The sequence below is a fragment of the Camelus ferus genome, chromosome 35 (genome assembly GCF_009834535.1).
Source record: "Camelus ferus isolate YT-003-E chromosome 35, BCGSAC_Cfer_1.0, whole genome shotgun sequence".
Taxonomy (NCBI): domain Eukaryota; kingdom Metazoa; phylum Chordata; class Mammalia; order Artiodactyla; family Camelidae; genus Camelus; species Camelus ferus.
In genome coordinates this window covers 22540263-22562289 of record NC_045730.1, presented here as the reverse complement: position 1 = coordinate 22562289, position 22027 = coordinate 22540263, and the positions used below count along the sequence as shown (strand labels likewise).

General features: G+C 51.0%; 1 protein-coding gene across 1 annotated transcript in view; it reads left to right on the top strand.

Annotated features, from left to right (window-relative positions):
- FRMD4A (FERM domain containing 4A) overlaps positions 1-22027 on the top strand; it is a 276313-nt gene that overhangs the window by 184237 nt on the left and 70049 nt on the right. The window contains 4 exon segments of the mRNA XM_032473723.1: positions 2149-2232; positions 7272-7337; positions 7617-7674; positions 11463-11549. Coding sequence (XP_032329614.1) covers positions 2149-2232; positions 7272-7337; positions 7617-7674; positions 11463-11549 — 295 coding nt within the window.

Genomic DNA, 22027 nt, shown 5'->3' with positions numbered 1-22027 from the left:
GAAATTCATCCCTGTGGGCTCCTGGGTGTTTGGGGAACTGAGTATTTCTTTAAACTCTGCCTCCATAGTGTGTGAGTGTAAATTCCAAACTCTGCTTGAAAATTGAATTTTCCTAAACACGAGGAGGCTACCTGCTTGAGAAGTTTCAGTGGCTGACCCTTGCCTCCTGGCTAAACTTGAACTCCACCAGCCTGGCATGGAAGGTCCTCAAAATCCTATGCCTAACCAGCTCTGTATTCTGCCCGATTGGCCCTGACATACCACCCACTCTAGCTGATCTTCTCGGCACACGGTACCTGGCCTCCATACTCTGCTGTATCCACGGGGAAGAAAAATGAGATTCCTGTCCTTTTCTCCATGCAGGTTCTGCCCCAAAGCCAGCTTTTACACCAGAGCCTTCCAGGCCCTTCCTTTCCTCCAAACTTTTTAGTTTGTTGTTTGAATCGATGTGATCCAATACTTCCCACGTGGTCAGTTATCTTTTTATTTGCACCTCTCGCTCACCACACTGAATTGTGAGCACATTTTGAATGAGGATTAACACTTATCCTTTCTTTTTTTTAATCTCCTATACTACTGCCCTAGAGCAGGGGTTCCATAAATACCTTCAACTTAATTGATTTTTTTAGGTTGAAGTGTATTTGATTTACAATGTTGTGTTAGTTTCTGGTGCACAGCATAGTGATTCAGTTATACATCTATATTCTTTTTCATTATAGGTTATTACAAGCTATTGAATATAGTTCTGTGTGCCATGTAGTAGGACCTTGTTGTTTATCTGGTTTTTATATAGTAGTTTGACTTATGATTAATCAATAAATCCTTGCCACTTAGGCGCTAACAGTTCGAGTGCTTGGGTTTATTGATTTCAACAGTTACAAGCTGAGCATTTCTTTCCGGTTGGTTGTTCAAAGCCAAGATTCACAAACTTCACTGTCACTGTTCCTTAGACCACCGGAAAAATGCCCTTTCTGGGAGCGGCTGTCACATCCTCGTGCTTCTTTGTCACCACGTGCATGAGCTTAAAGCGTGGAAATGGTTTTGCCCAGTGGCACTGGGCACCCCAGCGAGGGCTGCTGATTCCATGGCCATAGGCAGTGTTTCTGGCTCGGGGGGCGAGAGGCACAGAAAGGCACACGACTGTGGTGGTCCTTCCTTCCTTCCTTTCTTCTTTCCTTCCTTCCTTCCTTTCTTCATATTTACCTACTAAGCTCCTGTCTCATTTCTTTTTAGGTGCTTCTGCCCAAGGTCCAGGTGGTCAGTATTTCCCTTGTTCTGTATGCACAGCACAGAAGCTGCCACCACAGCCTAGGTTAGAACTGTGTGAGGAGGCAGGCTCCACGGGGTGACCTCGGCCCCCAGCAGGGCTGTGAGGCACTTCAGTGGACCAGAACAGGGAAAGACCTCCACATGCCAGACCCATCCCGAGTGGATGCTATAACTGCCTCTGGAGGTAGACAGTGGGGGCTGACACCCAGATGTCCTGTCCCAGCGGGGATGCGGGTCTGCTGAGTGTCCAGAGAGGCATCAAGCCTCTAAAGACCCCCGGTTGTAACTAGAGGAGTTCAAAGTGTCTCCCCTAACCTGAGAATTTCCGGTCCAGGGACTAGAGGCATAAAACCTCCTGCTAGTGCCAGACACTTTCCAAGTCATATCTGGATCTTGTCAAAAGCAAATGTTATTTCTTTGTCGTATCTTGGACAAGAGTTTCCAACATGTCACCAATCCAAACAAAGAAAGCTGGCCTGTGGGTCAGTGAGGGAAACAGCTGAGCAGAAAACCGTCAGGCTGTCCATTCTTGGAGCCCACGGTGGAGCCCGTGGGAGCTTCCTAGGGTCCCCCACTCCCGCGGCCCTGGGACCCTCATCCATGCCCCTCTCTGCGTGCAGAGCTTGAGAAGGACCCTGCTCTGCCCTGCCCTCTGCACTGGGGGCAAAGGGAAGGCTGCTGGGCTCTGCGTGCTGTGTCCTTCAGCGTCTCTGTCAAGCACATGAGTACAGAAGAAACAGCACTTTTCACTAAAGGGTGCAGATGCAGGGTGTGTGGACCAGGCGGCTTGGCCCGGTCGCATCGCACGGCACAGCATGGTGGTCTTCTCCGAGGCTGAGTGTGTTTCTGCCATTCTCTCTGTCTGCCCCTCTCTTCCAGCAACGAAGTGGTGAGGACTGACTTGAAGAAGCTACCAGCACTTCCCACGCAGGCCCTGAAGGAGCACCCCTCCCTAGCCTACTGGTAAGCCCCTCTCTCCCCTGCACATCCCAGGCGCCCCCATCCCACCGCAGGAGGGAGCCCCTTCCAGTGATGCAGGGTTCCGGGCCACTGTCTACCCTCCCAGCCGCCACCGAGTCGGCCTGGACCCCAATCAGAGAGCGAATCCAAACTGTTAGGTGCCTTGAGTCTTCATGAAATCGTTCTCTGCATTTATTTCAATGATGCGGAATGTGTGAGACTTCTTTTTCCAATTTTCTTTCTTTAAGAAAAAAGTTCTAAAATTTCGCTCTGGATGCTTTGCCTCCTCGGAGATCCTTTCATGTGCTGCTCAAGTTTCATTCTGGAAGCCCCGTCATTTGATGACAGGATGTGTGGGGGTTTTGAGATGTGGGAGGACGACAGGTTTTTTGTTTTTTTTTTTTTTTTCCTTTGCAGAAAAGATTGATTATTTTATTTTCCCACAATGTTTCACATCTTCTGATTTAGCTGGCTGTGTAACATTACACCGTAGTTCATCTGTCGGCCCCTAAATTACTGACTCTGAAGTGTTTCGGGCATTTGAACACAGTTCCCAGATTGTGGTTTGAGTCACAACTGAGCGGGGTTTGCCTTGCTGGGTAGTGTGTTGAAATACTGCTGGGCTGGCGAGCTCCGACCGCTGTCATCTGAAAGCACAGTGTGGCTTCCCTAATCGTCCTTCTGACTCTTGAACAGAAAGCACTGAAGCTGCTTTTATTTAAAAAAATAATAATGAAACGAAACAAAGATCGCAGAACAAGCCCATCCTGTTGAATTACAACATGTGATTCTTTCAAGCTTTCCTTTAATACACCTTATGAAATGTACAGTTTACCAAGATTTCATCTTGTCTGGACACATTTCCAGTCGGCAAACTAGTTGTTCAGTTATCTAGATGGCTTTAAGGGATTTTTTTTTTTTTTGGCTGGGGCGGGGTGTGTCTTGCTGCAGAGGGCATTAGCAGGATGAAACTGCAGTCCATAAACCATTTCTCCCCAAGAGACCAAGTGATGGGGCAGCTGGACGGGAAGTGAAGGAGGTGAAGCCTGGGGCTGAGAGCTCCCTGCAGTGTGCTGGCACCTCTGATTTCGTCTCTCTGAACTGTTTTATTGCCATTCTTTTTTTTTTTTTTTCTTTCAGTAACATAGTTGTCAATAACCACTTGCTTTAGATCATTATAATTTTCCCTCAGAGAACAAAATCGGCTTAATGTATAAACTGTACATGCATCAGTTTCCAAACTTCCAGCCTGGCAGTCTGCACGTACACATGCCCACAGGTGGCACTCCTGTCCCCTTGTCCGTGGAACCCTGATTGCCCTCTCCCCAATTCCTTATGCCTGCTGGGCTTTACCTTTTGTATCCTCCCCACGGCTCACTGTCAGGAAACCAGTGGTGAAGGAGCTGGAGATGGAAGGCGATACCTCGAGAAAGTGGTGGTTCCTACAAGGCGGAAGTGTATTTGCCAGCGGGGGGCTGCAGGATTGATGCATTGTCTGGAGTCAGAGTTGCTTAATCCACCCCTCAATTATCACATTTATTGGTTTCCAAATCTTTTTTACACGCTGTGCTCATTCAGTGCAATGAACTCCTTCTTTCCTCTCTCCTCTTTCTCTCTCTGGATTTTCTTCTGTTACCTCTGCACACACAGTATCACTCATACAGAAACTCCTTCCTCCAGGCTTTTCCTTGCTCTTCTGTGAATACAAACATCTTCCTCCTCATCCACCTCTGTAGCTGTCCTGCCAGACCACCCCTCCATCTCTGTGACCCGGCCAGCGCTTTCCCTGGGCCTCGTTTGGTCCCAGAGGCATCCGTGTCACTGTCTAAGTGCCCTGGAAGGATGGCAGGACTGAGGAAGGGTTGTGTTTGAAGCAGGTGCCCTCAGGCTCCACAGCTCGGCTCATAGACAAACAAGCCAGTGGCCTGAACCATCCTGATAATGCGTTGCTTAAAAAAAAATAAGTGCAAACACACATATCCACAGATGCAGTGGACAACCTTCGTGCCAAAATAAGCCAAAGGGAGCCCATCCACATCAGTCAGGGAAGGCGTTACAGCCTAACGAGCAGAGCAGTGGGCTTTAGCGTCCCAGCCAAGACTCCGAACTGTGGGGTAACCACAGCCCAGGAAGCGTGCGTGACTTCTCTGCTGCCTCGATCTCCCATCTGTAAAATGGGACTAAGCAGACCAGCCAGATGCAGACTGTGATTAGGAGAGGAAATGGAAAGGCACATAATGCAGTTAGAACATAGTGGAAGGTGCCTATTAGTGCTGAGTGATTGTGCGATGGTCCCTTCTGCTCCTTCGCCGCAGGCGTTCAGCAAGCTAGGACTTCTCACCCCACGTGGCTTCCTATCGGGGAAGCATCGGAGGCACAACGCCCCCGGGCCGCAGAGCAAGGCGGTATCGGGGCCCGACCTGGGTTCTCTTGAGCTCCTTTCCTGCAAATGCTGGACCACTCGCCTCCCCCGCATGGGGTGTGAGGGGACATCTTCCTTTACTCTGAAATCTCGGGCCCCTGCAGGCTGACGGCTCCTGCTCCTCCGAGAGAGGGAACCCTCCGGCCATCACCTTGTTTCCCCTTACACACCCGGCACCTTCCAGGCTCCTTGTCTGCGACATGATTGACTTTCACGGCCCGAGCCAGCCCAGGGCTGGGGCACAGTCAGCCTTGGTCGCTTGTCTGTTTCCTTCACGTCACACCATGTCCTCCAAATGAGGTTGTGGGGTTCCATCTCCTCTGGCTTGTGGGTTTCTGATAGTAATTCCGTTGAGTCCCTGCCCTAGATCTGGGGTGGCTGGTGCACAGGAGTCATCCATACACCCCAGGGGAGGGGCAGGGGGAGGGGCAGGGGGAGGGGATCTCAGGCAGCCCGGTGGGTGTTGTCACACGCTGGGCCCACGGTGTTTCCACTGGGGCAAAAGAAACGGGAAAAGCGAGGAAGGAGGCAGATACTGTGGCCTCACAGAGGGTCTCAGACAGCAGGAGAAACCAGGGGAGGGAGGGTGGCCAGTCCCTGCAGCTGTCAGGTAGGGCGAGACCCCCAGGGTCGGGCCAGTTCGTTGATAAACAGCTGAAAACAGCTGCTTGCTGGTGTTTTCTGACGTTCGCTGGTGTTGGTCCTGAGCCTTGCTGGTGTTCCCAGCTCCAGCACGTGTTGAATTCCATCTTCCCACTTCAGCCCAGGGATTGGGGGACCCGCTCCCCAGAGCTACAGAGGAAGCAGGCTGCAGAGTGGCTTGACCCGGGATGTAGGAGTCAACCTCACCAAATGCCAGATCACGTGCCAGCCCAGCTGTTGATTCAGCGGGCGGCGGAGGGCGGTGGGGGTGGGCACTGGAAGGGTAACCCTGGACTGTCCTGACCCGACTCTGAAGGTCTGGTGAGGCTGGCGGTGACCCCACAGAGGACACTTCTAGAGAATTCTCAGTCAGGAGAGGGCTCTGTCCCACTCAGCATAGAACCCTCATGGCATGTGGGAGCCGAGGACAGAGATGGCTGTATCTGCCCCTTTCTGAGCACAGGGGGCCCAGACCCCCTCGAAATGACTCTTAGCCAGAGAGGCCCCCGGTTGCTAGTCATTCCCCATTCAGGGCATCAGTGAAGACTTGTGAAGGGCCCATCTTACGTGCTTCAAATTTCAGAACACACAAACCTAGAGGTGGTCACGGAAGATGAAGAGAGTAATTAGAGATAAATAAATTACCCCCAAATACGAGGTAATGAACACACGGGCTGTGTGGCCCCCAGAAATGGCCTGGCTGAAAAAAGAAAAGAGGTGGGTAAGGACAGACTGTAGACCAGTTCTGGGATAATAAATGAGTAACAGATCATCAAAATCAACCACACCCCAGAACTTTTTTTTAAATTTTTTTTTTAAAAAGAGGGGAGGGTATTGCTCAGTGACAGAGCACATGCTTAGCGCTCACAGGGTCCTGGGTTCAATCCCCCATACCTCCATTAAAAATGAGTAAATAAAAAAACCCAATTACCTTCCCCCTCAAAAAAAATTTTTAAAGAAGATCAACCCAGGAGGTCTTGAGGGTTCACCCTAGGATTGCCTCCCGTCCTGGGGTCCACTGGCCTGTGGTGAGAAGTGGGAGGCCGAGGAGTGAGACAGAAGGTTCCAGGGCCGTGTGGCCAGGTGCGGGAGGCCGCAGCTTTTGACCTTGACTCCTCAGAAGGTGGGATGTGTTTCCCCTGCAACTCCCAAGGTTGGCTCTGCACTTCCGAAGGCCACAGGGCACCATCACTTCCCAGAGAGGGCCTTCGTGTCCCCACCCCGTCACAGGAGGGTCTGGCCCCCGCTGCCCCTCACAGAGCGAGCTCATCTCTTGCTGTGTTAGAACTGAGATTTCAGAAGATAACGGGGTTCCCATCGAGTTCTGCTAGCCGGCTTCTTACTTCCCCAGCGCTCCTCTGGGCCTTTTATCGCTTCATGGTGTGTGTTCACCAGCCTCAGATTCCAGAACTTTCCCATCCTCTGGGGAGGCCCTGAACCCTGACTAACTCGGGGTGGGGGAGCCACGGGAGGGCTGTTGAGGTCAACGCCTGTCTCCCCCCCTCCCCTGGGAGGCCCTGTGCAGATGGGATGCGGGAGGTGAGGACAGTGAGGAGGACCCAAGGGAGGTGGGCCAGTGTCCACGCTGACCTCCCACCAGCCGGCCCTCCTCCTGTCCCCTGTTCCGTGTCCGCCTCTGGGACGCAGGCTCCCCTCTTTGTCCTCTGCTCCCACGATGTCATTTCTTACAAGAAGCTGACCCCAAACCTGGGCTGTCATCTTATTTCACTGATCATAAGTCCAAGACCAAGAGAATGTGCATCCTCTGAGAGGGCAGCAGGCACTTCTAGGACACCTGTGGTCCGAGGCATCCCCGGCTGCTTTCGGAAATGCTGCTCTCAGGACAAGTCATCTGTCCAGGAGCTGTTGGCTCCTTGGAGCTTCTTGGGAGTTGCTGGGGCTCCAGAGTCTCTCCGGGAGCTGGACTCGGGGCCGTGGACTGCGGACTGTAACAGACAGCCCTTTCCTCTTGCTCTAGTGAGGACCGGGTCATCGAGCACTACAAGAAGCTGAACGGCCAGACCAGAGGCCAAGCCATCGTCAAGTAGGTGCCCCCGCCCACCTCCCAGTGCGAATGAGGTTGTGTGTGTGTGTTCACGTAGCATCGGTCAGAGTTGTTCTGTCCTGCTGGGACAGACGTAGCTCCGGGGGTGGGGGGTGGCTCGTGGCTCCATTCAATTTACAATAAATAATCACTCTGAGAACTCTGTCTTGTGCACACACACACATAGATATGTGGGTGATGCCAGTTCTGCCAATTAACCGTGTGTGTGTGTGTGTGTGTGTGTGTGTGTGTGTGTGTGTGTGTGTGTTGTCTTCCCAGCTACATGAGCATCGTGGAGTCTCTTCCAACCTACGGAGTTCACTATTACGCAGTGAAGGTAAGTGAACTCAAGTGGTGAGAGTGGCTACCATGCCCTAAAAAAATAATTCTCTTTTGTTTTCTTCTTACTCTTACTGAAGACTTGTTTGGGGTGGGTAGGGAGGGCTTGGTCAGGAAAAGCACATGCTCGGGGCAGTTGGGACAATGGAACTTTCCCCCTCGTGTACGTAGGACTTGATTCAGGTACCCTCCAAAACTCGCTTTCCGTTTTGTGAAGTGGGTGTGAAAAGTGCTTTCTTCCCTTCATTCTCAGAAGGATCTCGGAGCTCAGACCACAGAGGCTCTCAGTAGGAAGCGTCCGTCTAAATGCAAGGAACTACAGAGAACAAAGCTTTCAGCAGAAGGAAGAGTGTTTTTCCTGGTGATCAAATGCCACGTAGGCAGCTTTACAGGAGGAGAGCTGGGACTTTAGGCTGACAAACAGCTTAGACAGCTAGTTAAAAAGACGGGCTCTGTCTTCTTAAATTTTGTGATGGCAAGTCCAAGGTGACCTGTGCCCCGTTCTAAATCCTCTTGAATTTCATCCATCATGTCCCAGACTGGGGTCCCTTCTTTGAAGTTATAGATGATGATGTCCCCATCATGAGAAAGGATGACTTCTTTTCCTTAATTTACCCCGGGGTGAAATATAACTTAGTCATTGCCCAAAGTCTGGATGGAAAGTGCAGAAAACACTTCCAAACTCAAGACAGTTCCACCAGCCAACCCGAGATTCTCCTGCTCTTCTACCAGTTTCTTTGCCCACGTTTCCACCCAACTGTATTTCTACTTCCTTTAGACCAGAGCACGTGACATATTTCATTCATTGTTGTGTCACCGACAGCAACTTGCACAGTCACTTTGCATGTCCTTGGTACACATTTAATTGCCTGTATCTTCCTCTAAACCTCAGCCTTTTGATGGCAAAGACTGTGTTGTATTCGGTTATATATTCCTAGAATCCAGCGGAGTGCCTGGCTCATGGTAGATGCTCAATAAATACTGACCAAGTACCATTATTGAGAACTGAATTGCGTAGTTGAGTGTACGCATTTCCACATCGGGAACAAATGTCAGAGCGATATTGTGAAGGCCAGTTACGAGGCCTGTGGGGGGACTCCAGTCCCACCCAGTGGCTCAGCCCAGGATCTCTCAAAGTCTGTGATGCTGAAATTCTCCCCGATGTCCTTCCAGTGCTCTTGCCACCGTTGGAAGCTCTTACGCCCTCTCCACCATCAGTCACAGAACTCAGAACCATCACAACCGTCCCTGCCCTTCCCAAGCCTAAGCTATAGTCTGTCGTGTGAAATGTGACCTGGCCTCCTGGGCCGCCTTCTGACCCACAGGAGAAAGGTACCTCCTCTAAGGAGACTTCCCGCTGTCTGGCCGTGTCCTGGGATGCGGCCACTGAAGCCAGTGGACAGTCAGCTCCCCAAAAGGAAATGGACTTGATCATGAGCAGAGACTCAGAACCCACCCTGCAGGCTGCCAGGGTTCACGACCGCGCTGGCGAGAGTTGCAGGGCGCATGTCGGCTTTGCCGTCTTCCTACCGGAAAGGAAACGGACGGCTCCGACGGTGGTTCCTGACATGATGCCAAGAGACGTTTCACAGAAATGGCTGGGAGTCTGTCTCCTTTGTGGAAATAGCCTACAGCGACGTGTAGCAGAGGGGTCGGCATGCGTGAACGGGAGCCAGGAACCGGGGAATCCCTGAGCTACGTTCTCTGATTTGCTGTTTGCTCTTAGCTTGATCTCCCCTCCACTCATAATCAAAACAGAGGTTAGGAGATTTGCTTCTCCGACTACCCACAAACGTCTGCTCGATGTTGGGAGACTGTTGAGGTGGGTTGAGGGAGCTAGACCGGAAGGCTTTGAGAGGAAACTTCATCTGCCCTTTTACTTGCTTAACCTGAGTTCCATTTCTTCATCAGCCCTGGAGTCTGAAAAAGGTGGCCGCATAGACCTGCCTTCTGCCTCCCAACAAAACTTCAGAAATCCGCTCCTTTGCACTTTGTTGGAGACCAGAAACAGACTTTGTGATTTACCAACTGCCAAGTGTGCCTGTGTGTTTGACTCTTGGAATCTCCAAGCATAATTCCTCTTCTACTTACATGGAGAAGGAGCCTAAACCAACTGTAGCAGGACGCTGTTCGGTGGCCTTGTAATTTCACAGATGCCACATTTTACTGTGCGATCACAACTCTTACCTCGTCAAGCTGTTGTCCTGTTCTCCAAACCCACCGCCTTACACATGGGCACTCTCTGGAGACAGGGGTTTTATACCTTTAAACATTTTTTTGAGAAATCATAGACCTTGAAGCTTTCCTAAAATTTCAGAATGTATTTCTTTTGCCCTCTACCTTTGTGCTTACCTTAAACTAACTCACTGTTAATTCATTGCCCCACAAATATTTGAAAACCAAATTTTGAGCCACTTTTTTGAGTTTTCAAGACATTCACCACGCGGTGTGTTTCATTCGCCAATGCGGCAGTTAGGACAACTCCAGGGAAGGCTGCTTGATACGCCCACTGTCAAGTCCTAGCATTTGGGAGCTTCTAAGTAACAGCTCACAGTCACTCTGCTTGAACTAGATTTAACGACTTACAATCTGGTGCCCAGAGGTCTCTGTTAAAGGAATAAACAGAGGGTCCTGGTGGTTCTAATTCTGTTCCTGGGCCATCTAGGCTTCGATGTTGCTACTCTGTCCTGTAGCCTGAGTCATACAGTCCAGCCTGGCAGCCACTGTCCTCGTAAGATGAGCAGGACCAGGTGGTCAGCGCCTGCCTTCCTGCACCGCCATTGGCCCTCTGGGGCGAAGGGGAGGGTCTTGAATAGAGTAGGAACCACTCTTTGCATAATTTCTTCGTCTTTAAAATTAGAGGAGTCTTAGGTGCATATTGCTAAGTGAAAGAAGCCAATCTGAAAAAGCTGTGTATTGTATGATTCAACTCTATGACATTCGGGAAGAAAACTGGTTGCCAGAAGCTGGGATGAACAGGCAGAACAGGGAGGGCTTTTAGAGCAAGGAAAATACTGTCTGACACTATATGATGGAAACGTGCCATTGTGCATTTGTCCAAACCCATGGAATGTTTGGACAACACAAAGGGTGGCCCCTGAGGTAAACTGTGGACTCTGGGTGATAATGATGGGTCAGTATAGGGTCATCAGTTACAACCACGTACCACTCTGGTGTGAAATGTTACTAATGAGGGAGGCTGCACGTGTGTCGGGGTGGGAGTAGATGGGAAACCTCTTCACCTTCCTCTCAGTTTTGGCATGAACCTAAAACTGCTCCCCCCCAAAAAAACCTTTTAAGACAAAATTCTTAGCAGAATCGCCTTCCATAGCCTCAGCGGTCCTTCCAGCTCTAACACTTGATGACAGTTTCTCGGCTCCAAAGGTAGTTTTGTTAGAATGCTTAGCATCTCTCAGATTTTCCCTGTGGTGGGTGAGGGACCCAGCTCTGAAAACCGAAAGTCCTAGAAGGAGAACAAGGAACAAGGCATCCGCTCCTTATTCAGAAAGGGGGAAAGGACAGGGGCTATGTGGCTGGTTAGGAACAGAGTGGGGCCCCCAGCCTGGGGCACTGTCCAAGTCACATAGCTGAGCATCCTTTGATGCTGGGGCACATCTGTTAAGGTAAGACATAGAGAGGTGGGCTCCACCCATTAAAAAGAATTTGCATTTTCTTTCGTCTTCAGGGAGAGCAGAAGATCTCCTCTTGGTTTGTGTTTCTCTTGCCTGGCCCCACACTTACCCGTACTAATGTTTTTTCTTACCTGTACTCATTCTGACGTCCTAGGACAAGCAGGGGATACCGTGGTGGCTGGGACTGAGCTACAAAGGCATCTTCCAGTATGACTACCACGATAAAGTCAAGCCGAGGAAGGTAAGCGTGCTTCCCTTTGTGGGCAGACGGTGCTCGGGCAGAGACAGGAACCAGGAAAAAGTGGCTAAAAATATTACACCGCGCAGCCTCAGGGCTTACCCATCCCCTGCTAATTTGAGTGTATCCAAACTCCTCCGCAGTCATCCCATCTGCCTTCCCTGAGTGAATATTTTTTTCTTCCCATCACTAAGGAAACATAAGCTGTTAAAATGATTTAAGGTAAGAAGACTGGGTCAGCTCACCCAGAGCAGATGGGGAAAGGACTTCGGGGGACAGTCCTGACCCTCCGTTTCCGGGGTGCTGTGCGCCTGGGATGGTGAGGGAACGCCTCTCTTAAATCTTGAGGCTCATCTGAGTTTTCCCAAAGGTGGTTTGTTTTCTTTCTTCCTTTTTTTTTCTGAGGAGGGGGAAGTTACTATAAGAAGAGATTGTAGGTCAAAAAGAGGTGAAAAATTAAGAAGAATGAGGGGCATTCCTGCCAATCCAGTAAATCTTTTATGGCATATTAGAAGTGATCAGAAATCTGGAAGAAATAAGATCATTTGCCAAAAAAAAAAAAAAAAAAGAAAAGGAAGCAGAGCGGCATCTGCAAAGTCGTTACGAAGCCAAAACAGTGTTTGAAGGGGACCCAGGGCTTGAAGTTTCTGTTCTCGTTGATACACATTTTTTCAGACCGGAACAAATTGAAAAATTACAATGGAAACGTGTCTCGGAGGCGAGAGCTGTCATTCAGCAATGCTGGCAGAGAAAGATGGAGGGACGGTCTACATATTAAAAGTCGATCAAAACCACGTTTGCTTTAGGAAGGGGAAAGCAGTATTGGTCCATTATGTCATTCCAGGATGCTTTCCAGGCTTCTTCATCAATGAACAGGATTGAAATCCACGCTACATATCCAAAGCTTATTGCCGTCCATCCGGTTCACTTCTGCCCTTGGCCAGTTTCTTTATTAAATTGATAGAAAAAAAAAATGGCCCTGTGTCAGGGAGGATTTTCGCTCAATTGATCAGTCAGTTAAGTTCTAAGAAAAGATGCTGAGCGAACGATGGAGGAATTCTTCCTTGGGGACAATTCAGTAGGAACCTGGCTGTTCCGGGGGCTGTTGTTTTGTGAGTGTTTCCAAAACCCCTCCAGTTTCCATGCATCCGCTGCAAGACGTGACTTGGACTCTGCGTTCTTATTTTCTCCCTCTGTGTTCTTCTCGGTCACTGGGTCTCTCTGTCTTCCTGGCTTCCTCTCTGCCTCTTTCCCTTATGACCTTTGTAAGTTTCTGTGCTTTTTCTTCTCGACTTTTCCCTTCACTCCTTTCATTTTCTACGTTGACTGTCCTCTCTCTCTGACCCGCCTGGCTGTTTTTTCTGCTTGCGAGAGCCATGGATGCTTCTAGATCCTGGTCACAGTAGATCCAGCTCTTGAATGCCCATGCTGGTGGGACCAATTGAGATCTACAGCAGAGTTCATGAAAATCCCACGGTTGAATTCTTCTCTCCCTCTGTGTGGTTTTGAAAAACGTGCTAACAAGTATTCGTATGAGCTCAGTTTAATTTATTAATATGTTGAAGTTTCCTTTAGTTCTCGAATGGAGATGCTGGTGAAGATTTGGGGGGTTATGAGCTAGCACTGGGTAGACGCGCTTATGTGTAAAACGCAGGGTGTGCCAGGTACGACGCATCACAAGGGCTCAGGAAATTGTACCTACTCTTATATGGCTCTAAAACAAGCTTCAAAGTAAGGAGACGTAGGAAGCCAACAGTGTGAATAAGGGAATTTATGCTCATTTGTTGAATTTATGCAGGTCATCGAATTAAATACCGTTAAAAGGTCAATGCATTTATTCAGGATATCAGCTCTATTTAGATTGAGTTGTTATTTAAAATAATGTATGCTTCTATGAGGAAGTAGTTGGGATTCTCAAGTCTATTACTAATCGAGGCGTAACCAAGCCATCAGTCACTATTCATTCATTCATTCAAAACGTTCATTGCAAGGGAGGGTACAACTCAGTGGTGGAGTGTGTGCTTAGCATGCATGAGGTCCTGGGTTCAAACCCCAGTACCTCCATTTAAAAAAAATGTTTATCGCATACCTGTTTCGTGCCAAGCAGACCACAGGGTGCTGAGATAAATAAGACCCCCATCAGGTCCTCAGGACCTGTCAGGCTATCAGGGAGAGATGCGTGGTAATAGCATCGTACAGATAAGAGGTCTGTGTGGTGGTCGGTGGTGAATTAAAGGAAAGAGGCATCAACTGGGCTGAAGGAGAAATGTCTTCACAGGGAGCACAGTAGGAGCTGTGCTCTTAAAGGGTGGACAGAGGTTTTGCAGATGGACAGAAGGCGCGAGGAGTGTGCGAGGAAGCGCCATGAGGGAGAGCAGCATGGCATGATGGAATATAGCCGGGGAGGAACTGGCGGGGAGGCCGATGGGGCCCCGGCTCCCGGAGCCCTGAGGGTTTGCTAAGAGGATCTTGTCATCGAGGCAGCGGGACCACTGACGCCGAGGATGTTCGTAGTCAGAGAAGCATCATTCTGGCAGCCGTGGGAGGATGAGTGGGGTGATGCAGGACAAGGCTGGCCACCTGGGACATCGTTATAACAGCACAGGCCAGAGCTGGTGGGGGCTTGGGGTTGGCCGTCAGTACCGGGGATGCAGGAGGGGAAACGGAGTGAGCCGTTAGAAGGCAGGTGTGACTGAGCAGTGGCTTGGGGCCAGAGGGCGGCGGTCGGAGCAGGAGGGGAATCTAGAATGGCTCCCAGGTTTCCTGATCAACCAAAGCATGGGACAGAAGAAAAGGGGAGGGGGGTGTATAGCTCAGTTGTGAAGCATGTGTTCAGCGTGCCCCAAGTACCTCCCATGTGCTCCCCAATACCTCCATTAAATAAGTAAATGAACCTAATTATTCCCCCCTCCCCCTCCAAAATAGAGAGAGAAGGGGAAGTAAGTTCAGCTTAGGATATGCCAAGCTTTAGGCTGTGGGACATCAGGTGGCAGTGACAGGCAGGCAGCGGGGATTCTGTTGGAGCTCGACAGTGTCAAGAATTTCCAAAGTGTGACTGAACAGAGGGAGAAACAGGAGACACTCGGCACAGAGGGAAAGTGACAGTAGCTGTGAGTGGATCTCAGTTTCCTGTTGTGACCGTCGCTGTGAGACAGAGAGATAGGGTGGGGACCAGGACACCCTGACCCTTGTTGACTGAAAAAAAATGCACAGCCTAAAAGTTGAGCATTACGTTTTATTCAGCGGGCATTTCTGAGGACTTGAGCCTGGGGTGACAGCCTCTCAGACGCTCTGAGGGACTGCTCCCAGGAGGTAAGGGAGAAGCCAGGATACATAGTTTTACAACAGAGACCAGGTAGTCATGATGCAAGAAAAATGGATGTGGGGCATAAGGAGGGCCCTGTCCTAGGTTTCTGTTGAGTCCCTGGGATGTGCCCTGCCAAGTGTGGGTCCTTGGCTTCACACAGGAAAGAATTCAAGAGTGAGCTACAGTTGAATAAAGGTAGATTTATTTAGAAAGATACATACTACTTAGGGTGTAGGCTGCTTCAGAAAGCGAGAGAAAGGCCATGAGGTGTGGGGGTTGGGCGCTCAGGTTAAAGTGAAAGGACACACACACTCCATAGACAGAATGCAGGCCGTCTCTGAAGAGGAGGGAGCGAGAGAGTGTCGGCCAAGAGGCGCCGTGTTGCCAGTTTTTATGGGCTTGGCAGCTTCATATGCTAACAAGTAGACCATTCTAACTACCCTGGGGAAGGGGCTGGGATTCCCAGAAAGTTGGCCATTGCCCAGCCTTTGACCTTTTGTGGCTCGCCTTGGGACTGCCATGGCGCCTGTGGGCGTGTTATTCACCATGCAGATATATTACAATGGGCGTACAACGAAGCTCAAGGTCTACTGGGAGTCCAGTCTCCCACCATCTTGAGCCTCAAGGCCTCCTGAAAGTTGAATCTTTTGCCGTCCTGGTGTTAAACTGCTGTGTCATTCCTTGAATGGCTGTGCCCTGCCCCCTTCCTTCCTGTTGCAGTCAGAACATTAAAATATTACTGTTAATTAGAGAAAGTCAGATATCTCAAAGAATTTAGCGCTTTTCTATGTAGGGGAAGGTGCAAAAGTCTGGGCTCATTGAAATCATTCCTTGGATGTGCACCTAAGTTTCGAGAGCCATTATCCTGTTCATTTGCATCCTAAGTTCCCTCAGGGGGCACCACTGGGGGTGGCTGCAGTGGCCTGGCTGCCTGCTGGTCTCCATCCTGAGTTCCCTCTGCTCATGGTCGGGGGTGGCCATGGTGCTGATGACTGGATGGCCGCAGCATCCTTTGTTTACTGCTATGGCTGGCAATGTTTTTCATTTACACCCTTTTACAAACTGGGGAGCCCTCTTTAGGAAATGAATGTGCAGCCTCGATAAACAATTAAGAACAGGCCTTTGGAAGGCCCATGAGGGGAAGAGACCTGAAGTTGCATTAGCCCAAAGGCCATCCACCTCTGCCAAGACCTGCGATGGGCCCTAAAGACAAAACCGAGGCTTAAGTGGAGCCGTAGTGAAGAGGCCCAGCTGCAGGGAGGAGGCAGGGTGCCTGTTCCTTCTTCTCACACCAGTGTCATCACCATAATTAAAAAGCTCTTCTCTGTTCCATGTTGGGTGCCTGTGAGTCTCTGACTGCAGAGGGAACTCCCTGGCTCCGGACCTGTGACTCTAAAGAGACTACCATACATGAATTTGCCCCAAATCTGTCTTCAGCTAGAAATCAGAAACTCACATGAAACTGTCAGAAGGTAGAGATGCCACAGGCCCCCCAGGCCCATTCACCCCATCTCTGACCCAGCTGCTGAACAATTAGAAAGCCTTCCAGTCGATTCTGACATGCGGCCGGAGTTGAGGATCACCACCGCAGCCAGTGGTGTGTCCTTTCCAAACCAGGCTTGGGGAGGGTCAGCCAGCAGCAGCCAGTGTGTCGGGCAGGGCCTCTGCACGCGGAGAGCTGGGGCGTCCAGGGGCACAGGGCTCCAGGTTGGGCCAGCCCCGGGTGAGGGAGGGCCCTCCGGGCAGCACCACACTCCCGCAAAAGGGGCCAGGCAGGACTCACCACTGTGCTCAAGAAACAAGAAACCGGGAGTAGCGCCCAGTTCTGTGCACCTGGGGGCCCTTCTATAGCAGCAGCTGCACCCCCAGCCCAGGCAGGGGCCTCCCTGACACTCTGGCCCAGTTCCGGCACTGTGATGCTGAGAGCCAACATTCAAGTAGAGGCAGGGGTAGGGCGCGGGCCTGGAGGCCTCTCCTGGCATCCTCAGCCCCAGTGGCATTGGCAAACCCAGAACACAGCCAGGGGCGCTCTGTAGCCTCCGATGAGAATCCACCCCAGTGCTTCCATCTGGGTCACCAAAAAAGGAAGGAGCTGGGAGGAGCCAACTGTCATCCAGAAATGGGCAGGACCATCGCCGTTCCAGGTCCCCTGGTGGGGCTGCAGTTTGCCATTCTGGTCGCAGAGTCTACCCTCAGTTGCTTACTCCTCACTCTAAAGCTCTGCGGGAGACAGAGTAAATCACAGGGTAGCTCACAGATGGAGTAGAGACCGTGGCTGTCCCCTCCCAGTCTCACGCGCCCATCTGCTACCTGGATCTGCCAAGCAGATGGGCCCTCGGCCTTGCAGAAGCACAGCCCCAAATGCAAGCTGCTGTTTGTCAGAGAAAAAAAAAAAAAAACAGTCCTCTGTCCTTCAGGGCACACGTGTTGGGAGCAGCGAGACACGTGTGGATGCCCAAAGAGGGTGTTTTGGCTTGTGTCTGTGGCCAACTTTCAGAAGTATTTTGGAATGATGTGCAGAAGAACAGGCCCCCCAAAGCCCTTAAAATCCACACGCAGGACTAAAAAACACTGCAATCTGCATGACGTCCACAGACCCCAGAATGGTGGCCCAGGCTTGCACGGATGAGTTCTTTAAAAAGGTCAGACCGCATCCCAAACAGGACCTGAGGACAGAGTGCGGAATTGTCTCTAAGTTATTAAATATCCCCCATCGGCTCTCACCAGATCCTTCTGTTTCCCTCCTTCACCCAGCGGTGTTTCCCTCTTGCTCTGCCTGCCTCCCCTCTTCCGAGCGCCCGTCATACTAAATACTAATTACACTGCAGAACATGCCTCTGTCCTTTCCCGCGGTCGTGGGGCGATCTGTGAGTGAGGGATCAGCACAGGCGTGGCAGTGTCGACACATCTGACTGTCTGGGTTTAGCAGTGTGAGAAATGTGCAAAGAGGGTCACAGTGGTAGGAAAAAGAACCTAGCAGCTGCATAGATGATTTCCCTCTGTGTTGTCCTGGGTACCAGATTCCCTTTTAGCGAGTGTCTGTGCGGGTAGCTCTTCGCAGGTGAAAGGCTCTTCGTTCCACCAGTTACTGTCCTGTTGGCTCCAGGAAGTCAGGAAACACTGGCATTTGGGCACCTGAAATAAATCTCAGGCTTTGTCTTAGGGCCAAGGACAAACACCTAAGCATCGAAAAAGGGTAAATAACAGCTATGCAAAGCGACCGTCATTGGAGACACGCCATGGATCGCCACGCCCCGCAACCCCCGTCAGTCTCCAGCAGTTGCACTGGTACAAGCTGGTCCTCTTCCTTCCCTGAGAACATCTGCATGAAAGTTAAATGACGTATATGGAAGAGGCATTACTGATTAACCCCCGCAGAGCCGAGTCACATGGGGCAGAGATTAAATAAGTCAGGGTGAAATCAGTCACAAAGGGCTCTCTCTTTTAGAAGAGGACCTTGCCTTCCTTAGATCAGAAAAAGTCCATGAGCTGGGATCTCTGGGACAGTCTGCCTCTTCTCTGCAGCGCCAGGACCAAAGGCACTGAGCAATGAGCCTCTCCCACCCTCAAGACCCAACTCCCACCAGTGCCAGGCTGAGCTGCCCTCCCTGTCCAGCCATTGTAGTTGGCGCTCTCCAAACCTGTGGGCAGACCGGCCATCTAATCAGCTAAACAACAGAGGACACTTCCGGGATGGGGCACCAGGAAGAGTTAGAGTAAAGATCGTCCTGCAGGCTGCATCGCATCAGAGGCCATAAGCATTAACGAACAAGCCACGTGAGACACGTGACTCCAAAAAAGCCTCCCTGGAAGGAACAGTCAATACCTGTAAATCGTTATTTATAGCTGCAGCCCACTCGCCAGCCCATAGTTAATGAGATCTCTCCACTGGGGAGGAATGGCCCTGCTGGTCCTTGTTTCATGTTCAGCCGACGGCATTGACTTATTTATTTGATGTGCAATTAGGGGCGCTTTTACGTTCACTTAGATGTACAGTCGGGAGCACTGAGGGGTTCCGTCTGAGGCATTAGGAGAGGGAACCAAAGTAAATGGTCTGTCCCTCTCCCCAGAGCAGCCAGCCTAGCTTCCTATGGGTCTGGGAGTGTTTCGGAAGCGGGGGCATTAGCTCAGAGAATTGATGCATTCCTGTCACCTCCCCAGATTAGTAAAGATTTTTGAACTGGATGAGACGATGAGGCAGGAAGAGAAAATCATATTTACAGGAAATATTCCATTAACGGTGAACTGAGTCCCAGGGCGGCTAGGCTGCTGAATTATTCAGCATGATAAGCACTCCATTAAGTGCTCTGCCAACTTATTTTTCAGCTGCTGTTTGGATGCACTTGGCTCACTGTCGGGCCGCTGAGCCCTCTGCCTTGGCCGGCCCCGGCGGGTGCCCCCCCCCCCCGCATTCTGTTATCTGTGTTCCCTGTGGAAACCGCACCCTCTGCACTCCGGGGAGGAAGAACTCCACAGAATTCATTTAGCATTTTTGCAGCCTTTGCTTTTTCGCTGTGTCAGATCAAAGAGCTCTCCGGTTGCCTCCTTCAGCTCTCACTCAGTGCTGAGCGGACCTGGAAGCGTTCCGTGCCTGTGGGTGACCGGCCCTGGCCAGGGGTCATCTAGGGAAGCCCCGGCCTCCAAGCTGAGGAGCAGGCCTGCCAGGGGGATGATGGGGGTGGGACCTGGGGGAGAGGGGCAGAGAGAGTTACCAGCATCTGCCATCTGAACTTTCCGAGAAAGAAAAAAGCAGCTGTGTTCTAGGAAAGTTGCGATGCCCCTTCTCAAAGCATCAGCACAGACAACTTCTCAAAGCCCATGGGTTAGGCATGGCCGAGTTCTCTCTCTTTAAGAGAAGCATCCAGTCTCTCCTCCCATGACGAGAATCGCAGTCCCCTAAGCGCTGAGCTGGAGCTTTAGAACTCCTGTAGAAGGTGCTGGACACGAAATCCTCACCAATAAGATGGTCCCCACGGGAGAACCACCAAGTGCCTGTCATGAGCCAGCCTCTGCTTGAGGCCCTGCAGGTGTTACAGTGAATAAGAGAGACCTATCCCTGCCCTCACAGAGCTGAGTCTAGTTGGGGAGATGGTCAAACGGTGACATTAAGTCAATCTATGACACAGAGCATCAGAGCATTGAATTCTACACAGACAAGTCAGGGTCAGGAAGTGGGTGGGGAGGAGGGTCAGGAGTGGTCTCTCAGAGGTGGTGACGTCTAAGTGACCCTACTTCTGCGAGTGTCCCACATCCCCTGGGAAGCAGAGTCTGAGATGGGGTCGCACGCAGGACGTGTATTGGGAAGTGCCCTGGAATTAACACCAACGGGAAAGGGAAGGAGGCAGGACCGGGCGGAGAAGTTCCTGGATGAAGGCATCTCGGCCAAAGCTCTGACGCTGCAGCGGGCTATCAGACCCATCGTGAGGCCGGCAGCCAAGCCTCACCCCAGCATCAGCCCCTCGTTCCGTCCAGGGGACCCGCAGGGGTGGCTGGCTCTCCACAGCTGAGGGCGATTCCTGGAGAATGAACCCTCCCGCCCTGGAGGGAGGGGCTGGTCAGGACAGTAGGTGGTTCTCCAAGTGTGGGGGACCAGCACGTCTCCATCACCTGGGAGCACGTTAGAAACGCCAGCTCCGCGCCTCCACCCGCGGCTACGGGCTCCAGACTCCGAGGCTGGGGCTGGCAATCTGTGTTCTCATGAGCCCTCGAGGGGGTTTGGAGACAGGCTCTGCAGTTTGAGGATCCCTGCTCTACGGACAGGTAACAGGAACGTTCTCTGTGATCCTGCTTTGTTTTATTAGGAAGATATTTTAGTCTAAGGTAAAATCAAATTCCTTCTTGCAGCATTTATATCTTACAAAAAAAAAAAAAAAAAGGATATTTTGTAAGCCAGTGTGGCTTCTGTATCTACTCAGAGACCAAAAATCTCAACCAAGGAGGAATTTGGGTGCTCTTAGCTCACTTCCAAGATATTCAAAACAGTTGTGATGAACAACTTAACCTCTTTGTGCCTCTCTTTTTATGTCTGTGAAATGGAGACTCAAAAACACAAGAAATAGTCTAATTGTCTCCATTTTGACTGTGTTTACATCTCAAAGACGTGCCTGTTTCCCAAGATAAAAGCCCTGTTGCCCTTGACAGAGCGAATATCGTTACAGTTTCTTCTATACTGAACACAGAGGCAGGATCACACCAAGAGCAAACAACGTCTCTTTGTTCAGAGGATTGATTCTTTTTCTTGGTCACTGGATCTGGGAACACAGGGTCCCCTGGTTCCCACAGGTTCCTCTGGGGGCCATGTCGGAGCCTGGTCCTAAGTAAGCCCCCCCCCCCGAAGGACCCCAACTTGTATTCTTGTTGAAACTGTCCCATTATCCGCGTGCTGGTGTCGGACGAGCATCATTTTGAAGATGCTGCCCGTAAGCAGAAAATAAAAGCATTCCGCCATCCAGGTGGATAAGGCTTAGGAGCTATAATGTGAGAGTAATTTCTCTGCAGAGGTAGAGGAGGAGAGGAATGGGATTATCCGTTGAAGACAGGCAGGTCAAAGTCTCTCCGGGGGTGACGGTATCTCCTGGCCAGGGGTGCTTTGTGCTCTGAAGAATTCACCCAAGTGGTCCCTGGGGTGCCAGCTGCAGGGGTTAATCTCCAGGCCTGGCATCACCCTTTGGGTGCTCCGTTCCTGCCCCCACCTCCTCCAGTAATTTCTAGTGATGGGACACCTGGTGGTCAGGGCACCTCAGTTCTAGCTCTGGTACTGCAGGGTGACTCCCATCCCTGGGCCTCAGTTTCCTCATCCACAAGGCAAACGGAGACAGATGATGGGCATCTCCAGGTGGAGAGAATCATGGCACAAGAAACAGGGAAGAGGAATGAAGCAAGGGGCACGCTCACTATCAAACCAGAAAGGAGTCCTTAACAAAAGGAAGAGGGAAAAGCAACATTTTCCCCAGAGAAGATGACCATTTCTAAGCGGGTGACTCCCTGTCCATCTTTGACTGCTCTCCAGTTCAGCCAAAGCGCAAGCTCCATCCGAGCAGGTGACCAAAAGTGACTTCCCACCCCGCCCCCGAGCTGAGGCGTTTGTCTCTTTTGTGGGGCATGAGTTTCCCAAGGCTCATCCTCTTCCCTCAGCAGGGCCTTGTCCTCTTACACCCGCACCTGGGACAGCTCT